The 26,942-nt window shown below is 48.2% G+C and overlaps 2 protein-coding genes across 2 annotated transcripts in view; one reads left to right on the top strand and one right to left on the bottom strand.

Moving 5' to 3' along the window:
* The window catches only part of PRKN (parkin RBR E3 ubiquitin protein ligase), a 613,811-nt gene extending 592,398 nt beyond the window's left edge, over nt 1-21,413 (bottom strand). Inside the window, exon 1 of the mRNA XM_087817735.1 lies at nt 21,339-21,413. Within this exon, the coding sequence (XP_087673861.1) occupies nt 21,339-21,345 (7 nt within the window). The 5' untranslated portion in view covers nt 21,346-21,413. The remainder of the gene's footprint in view (nt 1-21,338) is intronic.
* Nucleotides 21,414-21,799: 386 nt separating this feature from the next.
* Nucleotides 21,800-26,942, top strand: part of PACRG (parkin coregulated) — a 285,139-nt gene continuing 279,996 nt past the window's right edge. The window contains exon 1 of the mRNA XM_087817736.1: nt 21,800-21,999. Coding sequence (XP_087673862.1) covers nt 21,847-21,999 — 153 coding nt within the window. The 5' untranslated portion in view covers nt 21,800-21,846. The remainder of the gene's footprint in view (nt 22,000-26,942) is intronic.

The following is a 26,942-nucleotide window of genomic DNA, read 5'->3' on the forward strand; positions in this document are numbered from 1 at the left end:
TTGGATTGTTTGTTTTCTTGGTGTTGAACTGTATGCGTTCTTAATAAATTTCGGACATTAACTGCTCATTGGATGTATCATTGGTGAATACATCTTCTCCCACACAGTAGGTTGTCTTTTTGTTTTGCTGACGGTTTCCTTTGTTCTGCAAAAACTTTTAGTTTGATGTAGTCCCATTTATTTATTTTTTTCTTTTGTTTCCCTTGCCCAAGGTGATAAATCAGAAAAAAATATTCCTAAGAGGAATGTCAGAGATTTTACTGCCTATGTTTTCTTTTCGGGTTTTTAAGGTTTGGGGTCTTACATTTAGGTCTTTAATCCATTTTGAGTTCATTCTTGTATATGGTATAAGAAGGTGGTCTAGTTTCACTTTTTTGCATGAGTCTGTCCAGTTTTCCCAGCACCATTTATTGAAAAGACTGTCTTTACCCCACTGTATGTTCTTGCCAGCTTGTCATATATGAATTGACTACATAGGTATGGTGTGTTTTTTTCTGGTCTCTCTACTCTGTTCCATTGATCTATGTATGTGTCTGTTTTTATGCCAGTACCATGCTGTTTTGATTATTACAGCCTTGTAATATAGTTTGATATCAGGTAGTGTGATACCTACAATAGTACCTTACATAAACAGTCAATCATTTTAAATGTGAGAAAAACGGTTCACATATACGCAAGTCCAGCACACCTGTGTGCCAGTCATTTTACCTAGGGCTTCACACCATGTAATGAGCCTGGAAAACAAGGATCAGCAGGCAGGAATCTATTTTTTTTTTTTAGGTCAATGCACAACCAGAATCAACATTTAGCATGTCAGCCATGACTTCATCACTGATCTTCGTGGTTAGCAAAATTATAACAATAAAATGTTGTTGTTCTTTATTTCCAGACAGAAACACCCTCACACACACACACCACAAAATAAAACCACCAGAGGCGCATGACCATGAGTGGACAACAGTTTCATTTATAAACAAACTACTTCCCTGCATCTTCCATTAAGCAAATTGCTTAAAAATCAAACCATATTATAATGTCTTTGTAAAACTAAATACCTCACGTAAACTGATGTGTCTTTAAAATAGGGGCTAAAATTACCTTGACAATTGTTCTACAAGGTCGATAAATTGGTAAAAATAGCTTGAAGAACCTAAACTGTAAACAGTGACATCTATGTAAAATCTGCACATTAATGAACTTCCAGCACCACACACTTGGCAAGATGTTGAAATCAATGTTTCCAACAATCTGCCAAGATATATTATTAACTCTCTGGTTTATTCAAAGTTATTCCTTTGAAAATAACTTTAAGTAGTTAACAAAATTCCTCTACTTCGAAAAAATTCATGTTCTGGTTCCTCCACAGGTGGTCACTGTCAGGAAGTTTAAACAGCTCCCAGCCTCAGCTAATAATATGCAGGGAGCAGATGCACACAAAGGGTTCATTAGATAAAGTGACCACAGGAAAGCTCCCTCAGCCCTTCCCACCACCACCTGGACTCTGCCGATGGCCGGATAATTGAAACTCTTTTCTTCCACATCAGCCCTAATTACATTCACCTCTTACCTGACCTAAGCGGCATTGCAAAAGCTGCCCCCGCATCCAAGCAACCTTCTGGGCCCTGCCCTGCAGGAGCAAAACGACGTGACCGCAGCCCAAACGGGCCCACAGCAGGCTGTGCACCTATCCTGGTGCTCGGGGCTGATGAAATGAGTAGTTTTAAAATAGCACTTTTTGAAATGACATGACAATTAATAGTGCATAATTATCCGTGTTGACAAGTGAGAGAGGTTTAGCTCCTCGGATGAGCTTCGGCGGTGGGTCAGTGTGAGAGGAGGGCTCAGCTGCCTGGGTGTTGCTGACTGATATCCGAGGGCCTTGACGGAATCATGAAGGCACACCGAAAGCCCATTTTTAAAATAATTCAGAAATTAAATGACCCAACTTTCACTTATTATTTGAAATATTTATGTAAGATTTTACTGTGGGCTTCAACAGTATTCTAGGTATTGGATTACTAAGAAAATCTTCTCTTACATTTTACTTGTCTATTAAGAATATTCAACCTTTCCATACAGTTTCAGCAAAACAGACGCCGGTATTTGACTCTGTTACCTAAAAGAAAGAAGTAAACTACTGGGTTTGAAAGGCAGTAGAGAGAGCATGTTTCAAACCTTTACATCTCAGGATTCTACTAAAAGACAACTACAATAAACAAAATAAACCTTCACGTTTAAAAATAAAAACATTTAAATACTTGTAAAAAAATTATAAAAATGTTTTCTTTAGCATGTTGAACTTCAACATTTCAGACCCATCCCTTGTTTCTAATTCACGTTAATTAACTCGGCCTGCAGCTGGGGGGCCGAGGGGAAGGACAGAGGGTCAGGCCCCTCTTAGGCTGCCCTGCCCTGCCCTGCCCAGGTGATGCCCTTGAGGACCCAGCTCCCTGGGGGACAGGGGTTCAGGAACAGCCACGTGGAAACACTATTTGCACTTATAACTCCACAGGCGTAATTTACACGCCGTGGGAGCGGTCCACGCGTTCCGGGTCTGGACCCCGACGTCCTCGTCGGAAGTGCCCTCAATCCAGGGGCACCTGTAGCCCTTCTTTAAGGAGACAGTTCCCAGGTATAAACCTGGGTACCCCTAGCTCTGGGCTGACACTGAACAAGCAAAGCCAGGCCTCTGTGAGGAGAGGACCTGGCTTTGAACCGGGCCCTCAAAATCGTGAGGTTTGGGGAACAGCTGTCAGTCAGGGACAGCGGCATCCAACACTGTGATGACCTCGCAGAACCTGGTCCCAAAAGACAATTAGAAATTAAAATAGCACGTCAAAGGGCTTACAAAGATCACAAGATTCTGCTCTGCTCTGAGACCGGGAAGAGGGGAGCTATTTTCCCGGCCAGGGAAAGCTCGGTTCCACCCTGAAGTCGCTGCTGGGTAACCGTGACCCTCATCAGCCCTGCGGGGAGGTAATTATGGGCCAGAGGACAGTCCCCGCTGCTGCTCAGAGTAAAGTAGAGCTAAATTAAGGCCCACGGAGGGCACCTCCCAGGTTGTGCAGAGCTGAGCTGTGGTCTCCCGTGGATCCCAGCAGAGCACTAAGCACGTGTATTTACTCAGAGGGCAGGAGCCCAACGGGCGGGTGGAAACAGGGCTCTCAGCCACCCCCTCCCAGCGCCTGCTAACCAAGGGGAGTCACAAAGCTATGGCCTCATGTCAGGGCCTTAAAATGCAAGGCTCACTGGTATCTCACTGCAGTGTCCTTGTACTGAGATGCTCTTATTATGTGGTTTCCATTTTACCTGTATATTTAAAAAAAAAAAACACCACAGTGGGAAAGCTGCTACTGTGAGAAAGAACATAAAATGCAAGCAGTGAATTAAAGAGGCAGATGAAGGCCCTCTTCTTTATTAGGAACAGAAGAAGCAGATTGCGCCCGTCCTGCTCGGGGCCCACAGTCGCGCTGGTGGCATCCGGCCAGCCTCAGTCACAGCCTCGCTCAGGAGCCCGCTCTGCGAGAGGAGGCCAGATGGGCTGTTTACTTCCAACGAGATAATTCTGGAGGAAATTGTTATAAGTCAAAGAAACTTTTTAGCTTCATCTGCTATTTTAGCCTCTAAACTGACTCAGGAGGCAGCGGGAGGGTTCCCTTAGGAAAGAAATGAGAGACTGGAGAGCAGATAAAAGGAAGCGCGGGCGAGGGCTGGGCACCGGCAGCCCCCACGTGCGGTGCGGCCAGGCCACAGGGCCTGGGCTCACATCCCAGCTGTGCCCGTCACGCCCGGTGCCCTTGGGCACGCTACCAGACCTCGGAGCTCCCGTTTGCTCCTGGGTGACATTGGAGACCAAGTAGTGTCACAAGAGGCTGTGAAGATTAAACGGCCTAACCCAAGAATAGCCCCTGAAACCTAACCCAAAACGTCACCCTCAGTAAATAGCGGTCACTATTTTTACCCATTTCATTTCCTATTTGCAAAATGTAGAGAGAATCCACCATTTATATGCATGTGTGTAGGATAAAATCCTTAAGAACATGGTAAGAGCTAAAGGTTGTATTAGTCTACCAGTCACACTGGATGGAGTTTACGCATGAAAACAACCTCTTTTATTTCGCTATCACAGAGAAAGGGGAAAAGAATCCTGCTAACTAACATTTACTTCTTTAAGAAAAGTAGCTGTGGAGGGAATAGAGAAAAGTTCATTAGTTGCGAGTTAAACTTCTGATAAATATAAGAGAGGCTCCCTAACTCAGAAAGCAGAGCTTCCCCATCAAGCTGTAAACAATGGCTCTGGAGACAAATCAAGATAATCTTTATACGAATACTCTATGGAAAGGCCTCTGGCAGCCTCATGTTCAGATACACAGCATATAAATATTATTTATTAAGCACAAACTAAAAGTATTCAAGTTAAGTTAGGGATCACTAGGCAGCCAAGTTAACCTACTTTTCTTTCTTTTTAACTTGTAGGATTATTGAATGATAATTGATTATTCTAATGCAATAAAAAACACTCTCTGAACAAAGCAATATACAATTATGTTTAGGCTGCTTTATGTACCATGGCAGAAGATAGGACTTTTGGAAATATTACTCAATACAAAAGACTAATTAAAATATTTTGCCAGGTTATCTCTGGTTTGGTTTTGAGAAAACAACAAATATTCTATTTTACTGCTGTATTAAAGAAACAGCACGATCACTATTTTTTTTTAATATATTCATTTTCTGAAGGAAAAATATCATGAATAAATGATTCATTTTAATTTTCAAATTTTATTTATGGGCTCAGGTAAGACAAGCACAACAGTAAATAGTGTATTTTAAAACTAGAAAATGTAAAAAGAATCATTACTATAGTTAATTTTTAACATTCCTAGTGACTCAATCAGGCTGTGCCCCAAGAAAAGTGACTACACGTTGATGGTCAGAGTGTTTGAGTATGAGGAACCGTATACATATATCTACACTAGAAACTCACAGACTTTACGCCCCAATTAAGACCAGCAAATGAGCTGAGAAGAGGCAGCAAGGAAAGATAAAAGAAATGGAAATCAAATCTTTATTTTAATTATCTCTTATGAAGTTAACATAAAATAAAATTTCCGTAAGAACTAAAGAAAGCCCAATAATAGAGCAGGACACTTTACACTTTCAGTAATTTGGAAAATGGGCAGAAGAGCGAATTCCCTGAGCAACAACCAAAGAGGACTTTTATAAGACACTGGTTCTAAACAGTGATGAAATATTAAACAAAACATGGAATTGTCATCTTTCTCTTCTGCACCAAGAATTTTCCCCACTTTGAAAATATCTATTATTTCACTAACTCAAAGGCCAAAAATCTAATACCCTGTGCTATTCAGGTTCAACCACTGGCCTACCTTGTCTGGGTAGCTGTGGAAATAATGCCACCTGCTCTGATACACTGTCATGGAAAGCTAAGAAAAGAGGCTTCTTTTGGGGAATGCAGTCTCCTTGGCCCCTTAAATCCTAAATATTTACTGGGTATGCCAAGACAGCAAAGGCCTGACTGCATCTTTACCTGGGCCATTTCTCAGGCTACTTCTGCAGGTGAGAGATGAAGCAGCCTCTCCCCTAGACAAAGAGCAGGCTCGGTTACTGCTTGCTATAAAAGCAGTGACTTCCCTAAGCTCTGAGTGCCTCAGTGGCAATGCAAACTCACCTTGTCCATGGCATCCATCTGTACCGTGGGATTCAGGGGCAAAAACAATGATACTTATGTGGTGAGGCTCATACTGCTGGTGATCTCTGACAGGGTCCCCTGTCTGGGTAAAACCGAATCTCAGACCTGACAGTTTGGGCAAAGGAGGGCCCACAAAATTGGTTTGGGAATATAAAAAAGTTCCCTGAGATCTGTGAGTGAATGCTCTCATCCAGGGGAGGCGAGGAAATAAGTGTCCCCAATGTCCTGCCAATTAATGGGGCTGAGAGGAAAATGGTAGGATTGAAATCATACCTTGTTGTTGCTCATTCACTGTCCTCCATGCAGAGGAGAAAGGAAATGTTACCATGACTATGCGGCAGCAAGGCCTTCTGTCCAACAGAAAGACAATGTGTGAGTGCTAAGTCGAGGAGTCCTCAGAGCTAGGCAGTGGTGTCTATAACGATGACCTTGCCACTGGTCTTTGAAGGGGCCATCAACATGAGGAGGTACTTTTCTTGAGCCCCAAGTCAGTAGCTGTTTGAAAACCAGCAGTAATGTGCCTGCTCACTGACCTGGAGCAGTTGTCTCCCTCTACACCACCTGATCCCTGTCTGCCCTCTACTCTGCCCTCAGGTTCCTTAAGCAGAAAGCTTACCCGGGTGGATGCTAGGTGTCTCTGTCCCCAAGGGTACTGAAAGTACACCATCATGGACATGACACAAAGGAAAGGAGTTTCTGATGCAGAAGCTACCACTGCATTTCTGACTGTGACTCCTGCCCAAGCCTGGCCTGCCCGTCTTGTAGTGAGGAGGCCATGTTTGCCTTGTCCACTCCCACCAAACTGACTACCATCAAACCTTTGACTCTGATTTTGGGATAGCCTGAAGGCCTTACCACTGTTGACATTTTTTTCAGGTTACTGTCCAATCAGCTGACTTTGGCTACACCATTGTGGTTCTTGAAAATGTCATGGTTTTAGCTTCCCATACTGACTTAGTCTGACAATGGTGTGTCTTTTGCCATGAAGGCCAGTCAACAATGGGCAAGTAGGAAAAGCAATCAATGGGCATTGCATGACCTTTACCATCCTTATGTTGCAGGCATTATTAAGAGGTAAAATGTGGCTGAAAAAATCAAATAAAAAAGATTTCTGACTCTAACTCGCTTACTGTCTCTTGGTCTACACACCTCAGAAAGGCAGTTCAGTCACCAGATATAGCCATCCCCAGAGAGTTTAGGAAGTTACATAGACGTATATTGAAAACAGGAGATTTTGCCCTAAAGTGGTCATTCCTGGCACAAATCATCTTTCTCTCCCCTAATAGGAACCCCAGGCCAGGATGACTGGTATGTCCTCCAGGTGGCAGCCCAGTCCAAAGGAATTCAAAAAGATTCCAACATCTTTTTGGTCCAGCCATTAGATATCCGTGTTGGACTAACATGGTTCTAGCTCATGAAGATAATGGCCATTTGGGTCACTGAGTTGAGTACACTGCTCACCATGTCCCTCTGCATTGGCCAGTGTGGGGCACACAGAAGCTTTACAAATTTTGTAAAAATGCCCCTATCGCACTTGCACCTGACCTTCCAGACAAAGGTTTGGATACAAGGAGGGGATGGCTGGAGAAAAGACAAAGACATAGCTACTAGAAAGGGACATACCAGTTTCATAACTGTGGAGAGAGAGCAATAAACCTGCCAACTGGGAGGGGTCCCCTCAAATCCCAGGAGGTGTGAGGGAGTGTCATTAGTGCTCTCCTAGTCCCCTGTATTCAGTGCCCCAGCCTGGCAGTCATAGGATCCATGGGAGACAAGCAGCAGTGAAGGCTGGCAATCTGACTCACTGACCCACTTCTGAGCTTGTCACCCCTATCCATGAGCTGCAAAAACAGAAAAAGTCTTGAGGACACGGCTGGTCCCGAACTACTCTTCTGTGCCCAATGACATCAACAGCAGCTCCAAACCACAGACCTCCCCCTCATACCTGTGCAAACTCCCAGACTGGCACAACCTTGTTTCAACGTGACTGACAGAACTCATAGGCTTGTCCTAACTCCAAAGCAGCCTTAGGTTGTACCTTGTATGGCAACCGAGGTGGCAGCTACTCAGAATACTGTCTGTGTGGCTTCATGAAACCAGGTAATGGTGACCCAAGTCAAGTGCAGCAACAAATTCCTAACCAGAGTAAGGTGCTCTCTCGGGGGGGGGGGGGGGGTGTGGATCCAGAGACAGCTCTCCGATGGGCATAAGAGTTGCTTTCTGGGCCATCTATTGCCCCCTTACTACTGGCAATGACACGAAAGATCAGCAAATCATTACAAACTTCCTGTATGAGTCATAAAAGATAACAGAACTGAATCAGACTGTCTTAATTAAGACCTACGGTCCCTGCCTGGGATGTATTCACCCCGGGCTGAGTCAGGGGCCCTGGGGTGTGGCGGGGGGCAGATGAATGCAGTCAATACTGCAGGATGGCTGCATCCTCTGCTTAGCATCCTACTGATCAAAGCTCAAATTAAATGCTGAATGAGACAAGTTGAATAGATTTGGTCCCAGTCTCTGCTGGACCAATTAATCAGAGTGGCCATGGAGTAGCATACCTATGTGAATTCACTGCAAGTAAAGATGGTGTAGGAAAACCTGTTGGTTATTGGGAAAGAGAATTTTCTTGGGGCCTCTTACACTCTCCTGCCTGTCTCGCGGAGTGAACCAAGAATGCATCGCCCTGACGCCCCTTCCACCTGGGCCACCTCTCAGGGCTGTTTATGCATCTGATAACCTCAAGAAATGAGATCAGGTTTATCCCCAGACAAATTTTACTTTCCATTATAAAAAATCCTACCAAAGCAAAGTTTTTAGGGTTCAAAATCCACCTTCATAAATTTAATAAAAAGACTCAAATGTCACTAAGTGCTTACTGTATAATTAACTGCAAAAGATTTGTCTATTAGCTATTACTCACTCACTGTTAGAAGCAAATAAAGCAACTTAAGAGGAAGAAATAACTCTTTAGAAGTAGAATTTTAAGAGCCAGCGTTAAACTACTTCAGAGTTATGTCCAGACCTCCAGCTGAGTATCAAATGTGATGGGTAAATAGTCTAGATTTACTGCTTTGTAACGTATATGTGAGTAACAAACTGTGCTAAAAATGAGGAAAACTCACATTGCTTCAGAAAGGGATTTCATATTCACTTGTCTCGGCAATTCATTAAAAATAAAAATGAGTGGTTTTTGAGAACCACAGATGTGAGGTTGCTGGACGGCACGTCTCCGCCCTGTGAGCCGGGAGGGAAGGCAGCGTGTTCGTCACAGTGTCTGTGTCCCCTGGGGTAAGCGGCACATGGCTCTGGGTACAGGGGGACAAAATGCCTGATACAAAGACACCACTGTGGCTGAGCTCGCAAACACTTCAAAACTGCCCATAATTTCAAAAAAGGGTCAAAGCTTAAACCTGTCTTATAGAAAGACAGGTCTTTCAGGCACTTATAAAAACCCCGACGTTGGTCCTGTGTTGTGGCCCTGGGACTTTCTATGGTCTGGGGTCTTGTCTTGCGGGGTTGAGCAGGGGGGTGCGAGACACACCAGAGAAAGGGCTGCAGGAATGACATCAGAGACTGTCCAACACTAAGAGCATGAAAGCAAATCCATTTGCCCATTAAAATCCCTCAGAATAATTGAAATGAGTTCCTGCCCAAAGTAAATTGCCCCGAAGTTTCTGAGTGAGGCTCTGGGCATGGCGGACTCTCCTTGACTTTGGCCTGCAGGCTTTTTCAATCAATCATGCTGCAGCCTAGAATCAAATTGAGATGATCAGATCACGGAAAATCAGATTTTTTAACGTTTAGCTTCAGTAATGTGATTACGAAGCTTTTAGTGATATTGTGATTACTCTGAAGCTAGCGGCATATGCTTCCGTGGACAGCCCGCCACGGGGAAGAGCTGCGTCAGGGAAACAAGTAGATGCAGACCTGGGTGAAGCAAAACCACACTGTTGTCAAGTTAAAAGCTAACGGTGGACGGAAGACGACACACCCATGTGATTTATACTCTGAGCGGCTAGAGCAACTGCTTTAAAGTCCAGCTCATTCCAGAATGAAGATAACGGAATGGCTCCCCTCCCGGTGCATGCGCGAGAAGCGGTGCAGGGGAGCTGAAACGGAGAAAGTGACAGCAACGCGCTCTCCTCCATTAACGACTCCCCTCTCAGGCTAGGAAACATTTTAGCACACTCAGCGGACACCAAAATCCAGCCACAGCGGCCCCCGCCCCACCTATTCACTCGTCCATCCACTGCACCGCTCCCTGGGTGATGCTGGCGCGGGGCCCAGAGGGGAGCGCATGGGGCCCACCCCGGCAGTGCCAGCGGAGCTCGGCTCGTCTAGCGCTGCCCCAGCCGCAGACACCCGAGGGGGCCGGAGGGGACAAAACCGAGAGGAGCCGGTGGTGCCCTCTCCTCTGACCACAGTCACTTACTCAACAATTAGCACTCACTAGGCGCAAGCACCCCCTTCCCTCGGCGGCACAGGAAGGGCGAGGGCACCGCCCCCCAGCCCCCGGGTGGGGCGAGAGGCAGCCTAAACTCCCCCGGGAAGACGATCCTGTCCATGGGACCCGGTGTCCACCGACCTCTCGGAGGGTCAGTTTATTCCAGCCACGCGAAGGGACTGGATGTGTCCCAGCAGCGTCGGGATCCTAAGGAGGGAGCAGGACAGCAGACTGAAGGCTGATGAATGGAGCTCCCGCCATTTCTATAATTTTCCTGTTCGAGTCCATGTCTCTCTCGGCCGCAGGCCCTGGCCCTGTCCACCGTCCCGGGGGTGCCCGATCCATTTCCCACGGACCGCTGCGGCGGCGGGGTTCGCTCCTGCGCCCGAGTGGGCCCCAGCATTCAACACAAGCGCCCACTGTTGCAGGCCTGCTGCTCCTTACTAAGTCAGGACAGAGCTGGTTGGTGCCGCCACAACTTCTGTGTCAACCAAACGTCAGTGAGCGAGATTGCACGTGGCCCCGCTGCCCAGGCTCTTCCTAAAAGTAAATCCGACTGCGCCCCTTCCTGGCCCTGAGACCGAGGCGGTTCCTCTTCCTCACAAGGCAAAACCCGAGCTCTGCAGCCTGGCACAGAAGCCTGCCAGGGCTACCCCCCTCTACCCGCCCTTTACCCCATCGCTCTCGCCCCTTGTGCTCTACCCCAGTCAACGACTCCTCCCCAACACAGGTTCGCCCGCAAGACCCCACAAAAGGGAACCTTCCATTACAGCTTTCCTCTTGATGGTGGCTATTTGGCTGGTGCCACGGCATCGTCACTGAACTGTGACTCCCTCATTTAGATATGCAGGCTTGTGCCCGTCCCAGGTCCTGCAACTCACGCTCTCAGCCAGCGTCTGTTGCATTTCACATTTATTTTCTTATCTTTTTCCAATAACAAATGAACTTTTCCTTTTCTTACAAATCGAATTCTGCATCTGTTTTAAAAATATATTTCATATCTCCCTTAGAATTTCTCCTAACTGTACCGATAATGTGCAGTGAAATAGTTTCCCAATATTTCAGCCAAAACTGCTCATGGAACCAAAATCTGCACTGACGTCTTTAAAAGAAAAAGTAGAGCCAATGAAGCTACACTATTTTGTTCCTTTTCGTCCTTTATAACGTCACTGGAATTTATCTGAAACATCTAACACCCACGCCAGGTTGGCTGTACTTCACGGAGGGCCAGGCAACGCTACACGGACCCACAGGCACGCTCTTCCCCACGTCCGCGGGGACCTGGCAGATCAGAAGCCACATGCACAGAAAGGGGTCATTTGCTCCCCTTTGCCTGGTCAGGTGCTGCTGGGTGAAGTCACATTTCCTGTCAAAAGCATAGCGAAGCGTCCCCTGCGCCACGGGGTACAAACGAGCAACCTGGCACAGCAAATTACCCAGCTGTGACTCACCACTCGGGCCTGGAGTGGAGCCACATGCTCTCGTGCCACCTGGGAGAGCCTGTCCTTGGCCAGGTTCATCCACTCACCCCCCCACACAAGCATCCTAAGTCCCTCACATGCAGAGGTACCGCATGGCCTCTAAGTGACCCTAGAGAAGGCAAAATCGAGCGGTGTCACTGTCGACTCAACGTCCTACATCCTTAGTTCATAATACAACACTTCAAGCCAGCTTCCAAAGGGTGACAGCCTTAATGGCTGAGCAGGACCTCCTCCAGACGTCAGTGTCCTAGCCCCCGAGCCTGGGAACCACGGCAAAAAGGACTTTTCGGATGTGACTAAGATATCTGGAGGCCCCTAAGTGCGGTGACAAGTGTGAGGAAGGCAGAGGGGCCTGACTGCCGTGGAGGAGACCGCGGGGGCAGGCAGACTGGAGGGAGGCGCCGGGAGCCGGGGAGCCGGGAAGTGGAGCAGTTTCTCCCGGGGCTCCAGGGGAAGCCGGTCCCGTGAACGCTTCCGTTTACGCGGCTTAAAACTCTCTTACTCCTGCAGCCTCCAGAACTGCGAGAGGATAATTTTGTGTCCTTTTAAGCCACCAAAGTGTGGTGACTTGTTACAGCGGCGACGGGACACTAATGCAGTCACGGAGCCTCAACAGTGAGCAAAACCACTGAAAACGTTAGTGGAATGGTGGTGGCAACGCTGGTTCTCCAGGAAACGCTCCTTTTATGACCCAACATGCTACCACTGTTACTTATCTCACATAACTTCTCCCAAAAGTATAATCAATTCTACATATATTATAATGGTGACACATCTGTCCTATCCTTGAATCTGTGTTTCTAACATTCATTGTGTTTCTGTATTTCTAAAATATTATAAGCTTAATGTTGAAGATCTAAAAAACATAGAAAACCACAATGAAAGAAATATCCCACAACCCAAATGTAATAATTTTGGGTTATACCTCCCAATATGTTTCATAAATAAATGGCAATTAATGCTGCCTAGTTTTTAGTTATGGTAACTAAGCTCTAATGTTAATATTTTTAAAAACAATGTCTTTACTATTGAAGAACTCACACAAATTTATCAGTCTTAGATCATTAATGTTAATCACACTGTTGTCATCATTACTTCAGGACAAAATAAAAAAAATCATGCCACCTCCAGGAACCTGGCCTCAAATGACATCAGCACCCTTCTCTGACTAACTTTACCAGCATACCTTGCATTCTAATTATTTATAATAATTAAATTGGCTGCAGAATTCAAAAGGGATTTTTAAAAATAAATTTACACGCAAAGAACCATGACAACCATGACTAGACCCAGAAGAGAAGTTCCTTGGATATTAAGTCCCAAAGAGAAATTATTTGAGAACCTTCAAAACAAGTTATAAAGTGTTCTGCGGTGCACAGGACTTTCTTGGGTAAAAGACAAGCTTACAGACCCAGCATAAATCTCTAGCATCAGACACTGAGAATAACATTATTTGGTGATTTTCCTGAAATCAAGCTATGAGGAAAACTCAACACTGGATAGGAACTTTGCATGTAGTGACACGAAATGGCCAATAAGAGAGGAGAAAACTGGAGAGGACCACGAAAAGGGGAGGCATCCCCGTACCTACCACTGCTGGGATTCCACCAGTTCCTAAAGGGACAAGGGTGGGAACCATATCCCGTCCCCACTGTTTGTACCATATAATGATGCTGAAAAGGACCGCACAATAAAACACATAGGATTCCTACCCAACACTGTGAATTCAGGCATCTTCGTTTAAAACCACCTTTAGGTGCTGTCACAGGTAATTCTCAGACCCCAGTGGGTGATCGCCGACTGACTCGACTCAGGCGCTTTGCATTTGTCTGTGCTCAGCAGCCCCAAAGAGCAGCCACCCCCAGACCACTGCCTCAGGGCTTAAATCCGCACCCCTCACTCCCCGGGGACACGCCAGGGAGCTGCAAAGGACCACGAGCCAGAGTTCAAGGGCAGAGAGGAGGCCTAGAGCATGAGTCACTTTCTTAAATCTCTCTCTCTCTCCAGGCAGTGAGTCTAACTGGTCCCTAGCCTCTGGCCAGCCCGGCATTCACCACTCCCCAAAACTCGGGCTTGAGGGGAAAAGAGTTGCGAGCAGGACCCAGTACTCTGGAAGCCACACGTGGAGCCTGGGCCTGCTCATGGCTTCGCTGCAGCAGCTCCCTGTGGGGCAGGGACCCCAGTGGCTCCTGGTCTGGGCAGTCAGGCTGCTCCAGTCACGACCCTCGGAGACACTTCATAACCCACAGTGGAGCCGGGGGGCGGGGGGGAAGCTCCGGCCGCAAGCAAAGAAAGAGCTCACCTCTCATCACTCGGGCACCGGCTGCTCCTGTGAGCCAAAGAATGAAACGTTCAATCCCAGCTCCTGAGAAAACTGAGGGTGGTGGGAAGAGAAACGTGAAAACAGGGGGTGCAGGTGGGTGCTACACTGAGGGTCGCCTCAGAAACACAAACAGTGCACACGTTCAGTCTCTGTGCCCAAGTCCCTCACAGCAGGGCCCGAGCCTCAGATGTCTGCCCCTCTCCTCCAGGTTCTGGAAAGGGGGGCCGCTCTGAACCATGAGCTTACCCAGCCACCACGGAGCCACACAGGGCTTCATCGCAGGCCATCTCACTCGCACTCAGACTCGAGAACACTTAATAAAAGGAATAACCGGTACGTTCATCAATCTTATAGACAACTAATAACACACCTCCACTGGAACACCAACATTGCTTAGTTCCTTAACCGGTAATTTTCCCCTAATCTGATGAGGGCGGGGGTGGGGGTGTGAGGGGTGGGTGAGGTTCTATATACTGTACACATCGATTTTCCTCTCTTCCAATATTTGGGACTCTAACATGATCCTTTATGGGGAACCCTGTTCAAGTCTTACAAGTATATTGGAGAAATTATCAAAAAACACACACCAACATTTGCCCGAGGACGCTCTCAGCGTGTGGCCAGGCACGTGAGTTACACAGACACTGAAGGGGAACTCGACTCCGCAACAGCCCAGGTAGCTCAGTAGCTCCAACTATAGTTACAGAAACTATAAATAGACCCCTGAGCGTCAGGTGCCACATGTCAAAGGAGACACAGGTTATTTTTGGAACATAAATAGATTTAAAGCTTTAGTACCACAAATAAAAGCATACCTGTCAATAAAAGATAATACATTCTACAGAAACAAGAACAATTTCTTTTAGAAACATGGTCCTTGATCAGAGGTGAGTTAATGACATATCGAATCAGGGTCATCACCCTGAGAAAAGTCACCTCCTGCCCCACAACTGCCCTGTCATGCTCAGTGGACGGCCAGGCCCTACTTGAGAGAACAGAAGTGATGAATGGTTGCCAGGCCCTGGCACGGCCGGCCTACGCTACAGCTTCCCAGATGGCCACCGGCACCTTTCCAAAGCACCCCCATTCTTCATGCTCTTCTGTTCACTGTGGCTCAGGGACTCCTCCTCGCCACCAAATGGAAACCCACCCTCACCGCATGCCCTCCTCATTCCGTGAGTCCCTCGCCCCCCCCCCCCGGGCCTCAGCTCCTGTCTCCCCCGCCCCCCCAGGTCACAATGCTGCCGTCATCCAGTTCCTCCCTGCCTGTCCTTCAGGCACCGCAAGGGGCCCGTGGGAAGCTGCCCTCTCCCACGCCTCCCGGTGCAGGCTCTCCCCGCGGGACTTACCACGCAGGGCTGCAAACCTCCTTTTCTGTGCCCTTTCTGCACCAGGAACGGGGACCTGAGAGCAGGTGCTCATTTCTCGGCTGATTCTAAAGGAGAAGCTAATTGCTTCAGGCCGAGGAATGGGTGAGAGGGACACCCGGGCGGGGGCCTTAGGGAAACACCCTAGAAGTCAGCATCGTTTGAAAGGGGCCCTGAAGGATGGGCAGCGGTTTCCGGACGCACCGCGGGCAGGGCAGGCGCTCCGCTGAGAGAACAGCATAAGCAAAGGGTAGAGACGTGCGGGGTCGTGGTGCGAGGCGTGTTCACACAGACGCGTTTCTCTCCCATTACTCTGCTTCTGTTGCGGGGACAGCAGAATCCTTACCCCAATATATGTCTTACCTGCCCAAGTACATCACAAACTCTTTAGGGTGGGAGGACTTTGGCAAATAACTTCAGAATGTCATTAAATATTTCTCTGTATCTCATGTTTGTCCGTGTCCCTTCCCCAGAGGCAATACATACACATACCCCCCCCCCCAGGGCCTCCTGCCCAGGGCGACGCGATCCAATACCTTGGAAAGAAATGACACCGAAATCAGGACTGTGAACTGCAATACCTATTAGTCCAAGGAGGAACGTTTCCTATTTAGCGAAAACAGGTATTTGAGTAACCTGGGGGAAGTCCTAGGTAATTAGGACACGCTGTACCGGGGGAAAGAGCGGAGTCACTGCAATTCCTTTTAAGCAAGATTCTCTCCCGCGGGGCGAGGTAAACACGCCAGGAAGGCGAGCTGCGGCGGGTCCGCCAACTGTCTCAGAAACCTCTCTCTTTAATATTACAAAACTTAGGCGAGGAACCATTCCCATTACTACAAAGAGACATTTAAAACGAGCTCATTAAATGCAAATTAAAACAGAAACCCTGAATAAGCACTGGGCCACAAGAAAGGCTCAGGAGCAGCAGGTAAGAGACGGTTTCCGCTGATCAAAGAACTGAAGCCGGCAGAAGAAAGAATTCTGCATGGAAACCGCCTTCAAGAAGAGGAAGCATTTTGAAGTGAGGAGAATTTTCCCTTTTTGCATCTTTCAAAGACGCTTTGGAGGTAGAAATGGATTTGTGTACCTTTGTACAAAGCACTTTCATTGTCTCCTTTCCAAGCAATGAAGCTATGAGGTTTCAAAAAAATGCAGCCTTCAAAAAACCCTCAGAAACAGTTCCAAGGTGGAAGAGGGCTCCAGGTCATTATTTCGGAGCCTTTGGACTCAAAGGACTGGACATAATTATGCAAAATCTTCTATGCAAAAGTTCAGTAGAACTTCTTGGGTGACACAAATCTACCTGGTCACAAACAGAGGCCTTGGAGCCTGATGGGTGCTCAGCGGCAGGGTCACCCTGCATCCAAAATGATCGACATGGCAGGGCAAGCAGTGGTACACAGTACATTCAACTGAAAATATAGATTCTGAGAGTTTAAAATTCACCACATAAGATCTTTAAAACAAATATGTAAATTTGTGGGCAAGCAGTGAAGTTATACTCCCCATTCATGATGGCAGGCATTTTTTTGTTTTTTTCACTTCTGTATCCCTGGCACCTGGGGCAGCACTGGGCACACAGCAGGTGCCCGACGATTAGACCTGCCTTCATGAAAGTAATACATTATAAAATGAGACGTGAGAGGGTTTTCCTTCATAGATTCATTTTACAAATTAAAACACACTGCTCTTCAGCTGTCAGAAGGCAAAATAAAAATATTCTATAGGACACAGGGGGGAAATGGGCAGTCTTACAAAGACTGTCTGTCAGAGAGCTCAGGGCCACCAAGGACAGCTATGCAGCTGTGCACTGCTCGAAGGCACTGACCCACACCCATGGTGGGAAGCAGGTATAACGAGACAGGAAAGCCCAGCAGGTGCTCGGGAGGATGTCTCTGTAATCTTCCAGCCCAGAGGGGCGGGAGATTTGCTACCTTGTTGTGGTAGACAGGAGTGTAGAATAGTGTGAGTTTCTTTAGAATAATTTGGAAATACTTTGCAAAATTCAAAATCTACAAAGCCTTCCTCTAGAAAACCCACCAGGAAATTATAAGGTTTTTATTTTACATATATGCTAACATATGCAAATAAAATGATATAGACACAAACATTACTGATGATAGCAATTGTCTGTAAACTTTCTGAAGGCTCATTTATTGGAGAGTATTTGCATAATTTATGTGCATCCATAAAATGAAAGTCTAGGCAGGAATTATCATGGGATAGAAGTATACGTGCAGATGTGAAAGTTTTCTAGGAGATGTTAAGTTAAAGTACAGGAGAGACTATGTTCTAGTTATTGTGTTATTATAATAAAAAACCTTTTTAAAGAATAAGACATTGAATTTGAATTTCAATATTGGCATCATTGTTGTACATATATCCATGCACTTTATTTTATTCATTTATTTTTTCATAACAGTTTTGTGTTTATATATTTTTATTATTGATTTTAGAGGGAAGAAGGGCGAGAAAGAGAGAGAAAACACAGGTGTGAGAAACATGAATCGGCTGTTTTCCTTACTTACCCTGACAGGGGATCGAACCCATAACCTGGGTATATGCCCTGACTGGGAATTGAACCTGCCACCTTGCAGTGTATGAGATGATGCCCCAAACAACTGAGCCACACTGGCCAGGGTATCCATGCATCTTAATATCTGATACTATTCAAATACCTAAATCCAGTTCCACAGGACATTTAGAATATACCACAAATATCACTACAAAAATTCAATTTTAAACACAAAGAACTGCTCTTTTTATAAAAAGGCGAGATATATTTTTAACAGAGGTGCCAACACCTCCAATAAGGAGTTAATATCTAAATTATATAAAGAACTCATGCAACTCAACAACACAACAAAAACACAGTTAAAAAATGGGCAGAGGACCTGAAAAGACCTTCTCCCAAGACATACAAATGGCCAACAGATATACGAAAAGATGCTTAACTTCACTAGCTACTAGGGAGATGCAAATCAAAACTACGATGAGACACCACCTTGCACCTGTTAAAATGACTCTTATCAACAAGACAAGTAGCGACAAGAAAAGGGAGCCCTCGTCCACTGCTGGTGAGACTGTAAGCTGGGACAGCCTCTATGAAACACAGTCTGGAGGCTCCCCAAAAGATTAGGAATAGAGTTACCATATCACCCAGAACCCCTCTTCCGGGTATCTACCAAAAATCTTTGAAAACATTCATTCACAAAGGTAGGTGCACCCCTATGTTCGCTGCAGCATCATTCACGGTGGCCAAGGCATCTAAGTGTCCCTCGGTAGACGACTGGATAAAGAAGACATGACACATATATACAGCGAAGCAGTGCACAGCCACAGAGAAGATGACCCGCTGCCGTCCGCAACGACGTGGATGGATTTTGAGAACATTATGCCAAGTGAAACAAGTTGGAGAGAAAGTCAGGAGCCATGTGGTTTCACTCCTACGTGGGATATAAAACTGAAAGCAGCACATGACCAAATGGGGGAAACAAACAAACAGAACCTCATGGCACAGACGACACTGTGGCGACCAGACAGAGAGGGGGTGAGGGGAAGTAAAGGGTATAGGGGGTCAAATAAAAAAATGGAGGTGCCCGAATTACGTCTTCCTAAGTTGAATTTCCCTACGGCCTGTTGCGTTCTGCTTACATTATCTCACAGTCCACACTTCCCACGGTCGTCATCTTGCACTGACTTCGATGAGGTTAGGTTGTGTTTCTGCAGCTGTCGGGGTCAGGGCATTTGACCTGTCAGTCATCATCCAAGTGAGGAATGGACGTGCTTTTGAAACAGCCTCGGTGCCAACATAATGGTATTGGCAGGGAGGCAATAGCAAGAAACCCACTTCTTGTTTTTCCTCAAAAGTGAGCTAAGATTTGAAGACAGTGGAAGAGTGCCATCTGCGTTAGAGAGGTCGTAGCGATGACACAGCGCAGATGTGAAATGGGCGAGTGCCGAGCAGCACAGGTCTTCAAACAGAAGATCACAGCCCCCAGGCAGGCAGCTGTCTACATTCTGATCTCCAGCCGATCTCTGGCTCCAAAGCTCAGTCACCATCGCCGAGTCACCATCACCGGCACCATCACCGGAACAGGAAACCCCTCCCTCCCGCCTTCCCTCCCACAGCTCCCATTTCAACTCACCTTCACCACGATCCAACACATCCAAGCCCCAAACGGCAATTAAGACTTTTATTAAAATGTGCCCGCCGACATGCACAGGCAATGCAACTAGTTATATACAATAACTTACTGCACTCTGTCCTCGTGGTTGTTATATGCAGGGTAGTTTTCTTAGGATGGGGCATAGATTTCATTACTTATGTTGTAATATGCACTTATTTGCACTATTTAAAACAATAGCTGGAGTGTGAAAAGAACGCTTTTTAAATCCACCTTATATTTGTCTTGTCATTACCAGATACTGATAACTGTCTAATCATCAAACCCCAAGATCACACTCTTCCTTTTGTGTCCCTAAATCCACCACCAACCCCCGCAAACAAACAAATAAACAAACAAAACTGCCTAAACATATTTCATCCTAATAAGTTATTTACATAATCATTTATTAGATACTAACTTGGAATTCAGTGATGATTTTTAGATCTTAAGTCCCTGTCTTCAGACAGCTTTACCACAAATGCATTCCTTGTAAAATCAGCCACGTGCTAGATTAAGCGGAATTACAATCACACTCGCACAATCATCTTCCAAATAAGGTCTGTTTTTCCCCCTTTACAATCCTGACAGCATGGATTGGGAGCAGCTTTCCAAGTTGGTTTTCTGATTCAGTTCTGATTTGTGTGGACAAGCGGGTACTACGTCATTCTCACCTAAAAGCTCAAAGGTTTCAAAAAATTTCCTAAGTTCTCCCTCGTTTAGCTTCCAAAAGCCGGACCACAGCAGAAGCTGCAGGGAGCCTGGACCAGGGCCTTAGGTTCTACCCGTTACTCCACCCACGGCGCCGGGGAACTGGTGTGATTCCCCCCCCCGTGTCGGGCAGGAGGCTTGACATTTTAACACGAATTTAATAAATAAAAGGCAAGAGGAGCCTATTCCCTGCACACACACGCGTACACGTTTTAAAAATCTCCCTCCCGTCTTTCTGGATTGACCACCTGACTTCAGACGCGCTGGTGGCCGCGAAGAGCGCCTGGGGGGTGGGGGGTGGGGGGTGGGGGGTGGGGGGTGGGGCCCGCCCTGTACGAGCTCACGGGCCCACGCGCGGCAGAGCCAGGCGCTGGCACGCGAGGCCCCGGACCCCGATGCCTCCCAGCGCCCCGGAGCGCCGCGCTCCAGGCACGCTGCGCATCCCCTGTCCCCAGGCTCCCCCGAGGAGAGGCTCCGCGGACACCCCAAGGACCCGAGTGCCGCCCGCACGCCCGCGGCGCCCTGGCACCCGGCACCTGGCGCAGCGCTTTCCTAAGGGCGCGGGGCGCTCGGGCCACGCAGGGTCTGGACCCTTAAAGTCATCCGCTCCCAGCTCACTCCGTCCCGCCAGGCCCCCCCGAGCCTCGGCAGGGAGAACCGGGGGAGCGGGGCGTTCCCGCCCACCTGCGGGGCTCCTTGGGGCGCCCGGCCTCTTAGGGGTCCACGCCCCGCCCGGGCCCCCCGCAGAGTCCCCCAGACGGCGGGTGTAGCCGCGGGGTCTGTGGGTGCAGAGCTGGAAGGCGGCAGCCCCGGCGCCCCGGGGAGCCCCAGCGCGCCCAGGGAGCCGCGGGCGGGCCTCGCCTCGGGGGCGCCCAGGTGACCCCGGCTCCCCGGCCACGTGGGCCCCGTGGGCAGCGGGTGCGACGGGGTGGGGCGGGGCTGCGGCGACACACACACACTGTCCCGGCGGCGCGGGCTCCAGGGCGCGGGCAACGCCGCGCTGCCGCTGACAGTTGGCACCGCGTAGGGGGGCGGGGGGCACCCTGGGATCCCCGGCGTCCCAGGACCGGCGTGGCGTCAGCTGGGCGCAGGGCGGCGCGGAGAGGCTGTACCTGACGGGCACCACGTACCGATCATGGTCACTGGGCAGGTGCAAACTGCTGGGCACGAAGGGGCCTCTGGGGCGCCCGCCAGCGCCTCCCGCCAGCGGTGCGCCGCGGGGTTCAAGCCGCCGGACTCCCCTCCCCCGCGCCCGGCCGTCGGAGTGCGCACGCGCAGACGGAGAGCAGCCCGCGGCCTTCTGGGAGTTGTAGTTTCAGGGCGTAGTTTCTGTTCTTCCCCCCGCCCGCCGCTCTTCCGGGTTACGGCCCAGGAAACGTACGTCCCGGGGGGTGGGGCCAGGTGCCCGCAGTGTTGACGCGTCGCTTAGCAACCGGGAGGTCGCCTTTGGAAGCTCGTTGCAGCCCCGGCCGAGGTCCCGCCCGCTCCCGCCCCGCCCCTCCCCAGCCCCCCTCTCCCGGGAGCCCCCAAACTCGGGTCCGCCTGGGCCGCGCGCCTTTTTCCTTTCCCCCCCGACCTCCTTCCCGCAGCCCCTGACTTGTGCACGACACGTGTCCCGAGAACAAGACCTTTAGGAGGATGGTGGCAGAAAAAGAGCCCCTGGGCGCGAGCGGAGGCCCGGACAAGGGCGCGAAGAGGCGCGGCCCGCTGCTGGCGCCGCCCCCGGCGCCCCGGCCCCGCGGCCCGGTCTCCGAGGGCTTCACGGTCAAGGCCATGATGAAAAACGCAGTCGTAAGTCACCCGCGGGCGCCGGCCCGGGGCGGGCGGCGGGGCACAGGCGCCCCGCGAGCGCGGAGCCCGCGCGGGCCCGGCCGGGGGGCCTGGAGCCGGGCGAGGCTGGGCCCACGCACAGGCACCTTCCCGAGGCACGGCCGCGGCCTCTGGGCTGCTCAGAACTACTCCTTTTAAAAAAAACCATCCCAGAATTACCCTTAACGAGGCCCTTACTATTCCTAAACTCGCCCCGCTCCACCAAGGCCTTATATGTAGCAAGTAGGTGAGTTCCTAGAAATCTTAAAGGCTCTTCCAAATTTGACATGTGCTTATGAGCTGGGAACATAAAATGCATTAAATAACCTGCAATAAGACATCTCACCCGTTCAACCTGGCATCTTCCTGGAACAACACTCTTAGGAAATCGTATCCACGCCTGTTAGGACTCTGGAAGGCGACTTCATCGGCCTGTTTCCAGACACACCTTTTAAATGACAGATTTTTAAAAATTCAAGCTTCAGTTCAAGTAACCTCTGGCTGTTGATACAATTCACATTTCATTTTTATTATTTGCGGTAGTTAAAAGAGTTTCAGTACTGTTGAGGAAACAAAAGGAACAAGTGGTTTAGCTACATGCATGATAGTTTAAAAAAAAAAAAAAGCCTTCCTACCTGGGGAACTGCTTTAAATTTGGTTTGCTAACCCAGGTTTACCACTGAGCAAGCACCTGTCTGGGAATGAGATATTAAATAATAAATGCAGCTTTCCAATTTGTATAATTTACACTCTGGGAGGATCTGACTTATTGCCTAGCAACTCATTACATTAAATGAATAGTATTGCTTTCGGGTGTCACATTATTTGTTTTACATAAATGTTGTAAAGCAAATACCTACTCCGAAATCACCTTCTTAATGAAAACGTGAATGAAACAGATTACCTCTAGACCCCCTAGGCCAGATCTCCAGGTTGCTACGCAAATGCTATTCTGGCCATTGGAATGTGTGTCAGTTGATTTCCAATAGTTAAAGTTCATGAAAATAGACAAAAACTCCGGCGAGGCATAGCTTCAGTCCTTTTGCATGTGTTTCACGAGAATAGGTGGTCATGGGAGCCAAGATGACTATTGGTCAGCAATACCGAATACCATAGCTGTTCAAGCTAATGATTCTAATCAAATGTAAAAAATATTGGTCAAATTCTTTCTCGTTTTCTAAACCTATATTCATAATCATATTTATTTTTTAAAAGACCTTACACTAAAGTCATGGATCTGGAAAATCAAATATTTCAGTATTGCCCAATGTCATAAGTATGCTTACAAGACTCAGAAAAACTAAGTGTGAAGCAGCCTTCTTTATAAACAACTTATTTGAGATGAATTATCCTGTTTCCATATTTTTAAGGACAATCTCTTTGCGTAATATCTATTTTTCTACTGGTTTCTTCAAAACATGATGGGTAATTGCTCCACTTATTTGGTGGAAATTGTAATTCATAGATGCAAACATTATTCAGCCATTCACTTATTCACCCAATCCATAACTTGTTTTTTTAAGCTAATAATTTGTTAAACACCGCTCTGGGAATTTAGGATCAGCCAAACAAAGCCCCTGTACTCACCACCCCAAGGAAGACCACCACCACCAACAGTACAGTCTTGATAAAGGAAAGACAGACAATACTGTTGGTACAAACTAACTTCAGTGGTATAGGAAATAAAACCTTTTTTTTTTTTCATATCCAATATTTTCATGTTAATGTTTTTACAGTCTAGACTTTTTGGCATTATAAAGTCAAAATATCCCTCTTTTTTGAGTGTGTTGTTTTTTTTTTTAAATCTTTATTGATTTCAGAGAGAGGAAGAGAAAGGGAAAGAGAGAGAGAAACATCAATGATGAGAGAGTCATTGATCAGCTGCCTCCTGCACGCCCCTGACTGGGGATGAGCCCACAACCTGGGCATGTGCCCTGACTGGGAATCGAACCCCGATCACCTGGATCCTAGGTCAACATTCAACCACTGAGCCACACCCAGCCTGGCTTGAGGTTTTTTTTTTGTTCAGAAAATAATACGTCTACTTGCAGCTTTTCTTCATTACAACCCCTTGTTTTATTATTTTTTTTAAATTTATCTTTATTGTTGAAAGTTTTACAACCCCTTGTTTTAAAAGCCAACCCCCAAACCATGTTTCCAGTGTGAGGGGGCTGCCTTCAGTTCGCTCTTTCCAAAACTTGATAATTCAGTGTCACCACTCCGGGGCTCTTCCACAAAAGACATTCAGAGCTCTACCCTAAGGAGATCTATGTGGCTCCCGTTGCTGCTTTGAGAGTGTGTCAGTAATATAAGTGCACAAACTTGGTCGTAAACACATCTGATCCAATGAGCTCTGCGAGCAGACATCCTTATTTAAAGTCCTAATTCATATTCAAAACCACAAACTTACTTACAAAATAATAATACGTGTCGATGTCAAATGTTCTTCAACGGTAAGCAGTCCCTAGGCTTCCTGGAAATTGTCATGGCATTATATAGGGTGTCCCCCAAAAACGTAGACACACACTTTGAATAATTGTAAAGGCAGAGTTCATTAAAACACACTTTCGTTTCCAAATTGAGCTGTCAGCTGTTACAACCTGTCTACATTTTGGGGGGACACCCTGTATATGAAAACAAGAAATGACAAAAGTCCCGCAGTTAGGAAATAATAAACTCGTATTGTTATCATGTTTGCCTGAAAAGAGTGATGTGAAATTCAGAACGTGGAGACTTTATAGTTCATTTTCCCTGTAAAGGCCTGGTGCCTGGTGATACAGCCCGGAATCAGACACCAGCCGCTCGGTGCGCACGGGCCCCATCTCAGTACAGTAGATACTCGCTGTGTCACCTATGAAGTGAGGACACAGTTGCAGGGGAGGCTGAGAAATGTAGCCTCCAACTGCTGGCTGTGTCCAGCTAAAGCCTCAGGAATGAAGGGAACAAGGGCAAGTGGGGGGCGGTGACGTGTCCCCACTAGGACTGGGTGTTTCTAGTGCAAAAAAGGAGACGGACACGGAAAGCAATGACTGTAACATAAATGCACATCCACAAATACTCAGCACAGGGGAAGGGCTCCTGATGAAGGGACCACGGGACAGCCACGCGAATTATCACCCGCACTGGGCGCTAGACTCCATCCACCAAAGGGCGGGTCACCTCAGTCGGCTGGCCCTGTTGTCAGGCTCACCTTCCCAGGACAGTGTTCTCCTGTCACTGCTGAGAGCCCCTGGAGCCCCCCCATTCTGGCAGAAAACCCGAGCGCGGTGCCTCCCCGGGCCTGCGGGGACCTAGCCCCGTCGGGGGCTTTGACCTCATTGCCCGCCAGCCTCATTGCTGCCGCCAAGCTGAACTGTCACTCTCCACGGCGGTGGTTTTGCCCCTGTTGCCACGTTTGCCCGAGTGCCCTTCGGCCCGCGTATCTGCGCCCGAGTTGCTCAGTCATTAGGTGACAGGTGCGTTCAGGTCCCTGTGCCAGGCGTGGCCTCAGGTGCTGGCATCCAGAGGCCTGGGGCGGGGGCAGGCGCAGGCCGCAGGCCGCCCGGAGCTGTGGTTCAGGAGCCCCGGCTCCAGTTCTCCCCCGTTGTCAACCAAGACGGAGGCTTGTCCTTTGCTCTTTGTTCCCTGTGGTGCGTTGGAGTGACTTCTGCTCCCGTCTTACCCCCTCGAGGGTGTTCCCTGAGGGCAGGATCCGGCTCTCGCTCACTCCTACCGCCCTCTCAGTACCTAGCAGTGCCCCCGAATATTTGATGAGCCGAGGAGAGCACCTCCCCCCTTCCTTACCTCACTGCCCCCCCCCCCCCCCCCCGTTTGCTGTTGCTCTAGTTGTCCTGTGTATCCGGATAGTTTGGATTTTTGTAACCGCCCCCCACCCCCCTCCACTTCAGGACCCCAGAAGATCCCTTTAAACTCAGCCCGATCGTGAGGTCGCTCCCCTCAAACCGTCGGTGGCGCCTCATCTCCCCCAGAGCAGAAGCTGAAGTCCTCACTCTCCTTGAGGACCTCGTGCAGCGGCCTGCCTGCTTCATCCGTAGGTCCCGGCACCTGCTTTCTCCCGTCGTCATTCTGTTCCACCCACAGTAGGTTCCTCGCGGCTCCCTGAACACACCAGTTTGCGTGGCTGCCTCAGTGCCTTTGCCCCTCCTGTTCCCTCTGCCTGAAATGCATTTTCCCTACGTATTCCATCTCTTTAGCCTTCAATTTTTGTTCAAAAACTCACTTCTCAGTGAAGCTGTCCCTGACAATTTAAACTTTCAAGGCCCTAGTCACCTCCCCCGCCCCGGCTCCAGCGCGCCCGTCGGCTCTCGGCTTGTTCTTTTTCATAAACGCCTCTCACCCTTTCGTAGAACTGAGTGCAGCCCTGTCATCTGCTGCAGCGTGAGCTCCTCGAGGGCAGGGAATCAACCCTGTTTGCTCGCGGCCGTCTCTCCAGCTTTAGAAAAGTGCCTGGCGCACAGTAGGTGCTATTTTTTGTCAAATGAATTAATGAATGACAGTGTTTTATATTATAATGAGACAATCATCTTTGAATTAGCAGCTTCAAGAAAATGCTAATGGTGTTATGTAAATATAAAGTATAGGAGTTAGATTAATTTACAAACGTTTTATGCCGTATTTTAATTAGCTCGTTATAAAAGTTATACGTGCTCATTGTAAAACGTTAAAATAGTTTGGCCCAGAAAAGCTTTCTCTGAGCTAAGATCATGGGACCAGTTTTAGCCTTTTTTCCCCCAGTCCTCTCAAAACTTCCATTTTTTATTTTAAAGCTTTGCTTCATTGTCAGGTGTGTGGGGTGAGGGCTGATAGGTCCTGGCGTCCTGCCCATGCCCCCGGCCATCCCGCACGTGCGCATGGCCAGGGCCTTACGTCAGGGTGATTCAGCAGCATCCCCGCACCGCCCGTGAGGGTCCATAACCTGCGCTGTC

The sequence above is a fragment of the Miniopterus natalensis genome, chromosome 5, assembly GCF_054644295.1.
Source record: "Miniopterus natalensis isolate mMinNat1 chromosome 5, mMinNat1.hap1, whole genome shotgun sequence".
Taxonomy (NCBI): Eukaryota; Metazoa; Chordata; class Mammalia; order Chiroptera; family Miniopteridae; genus Miniopterus; species Miniopterus natalensis.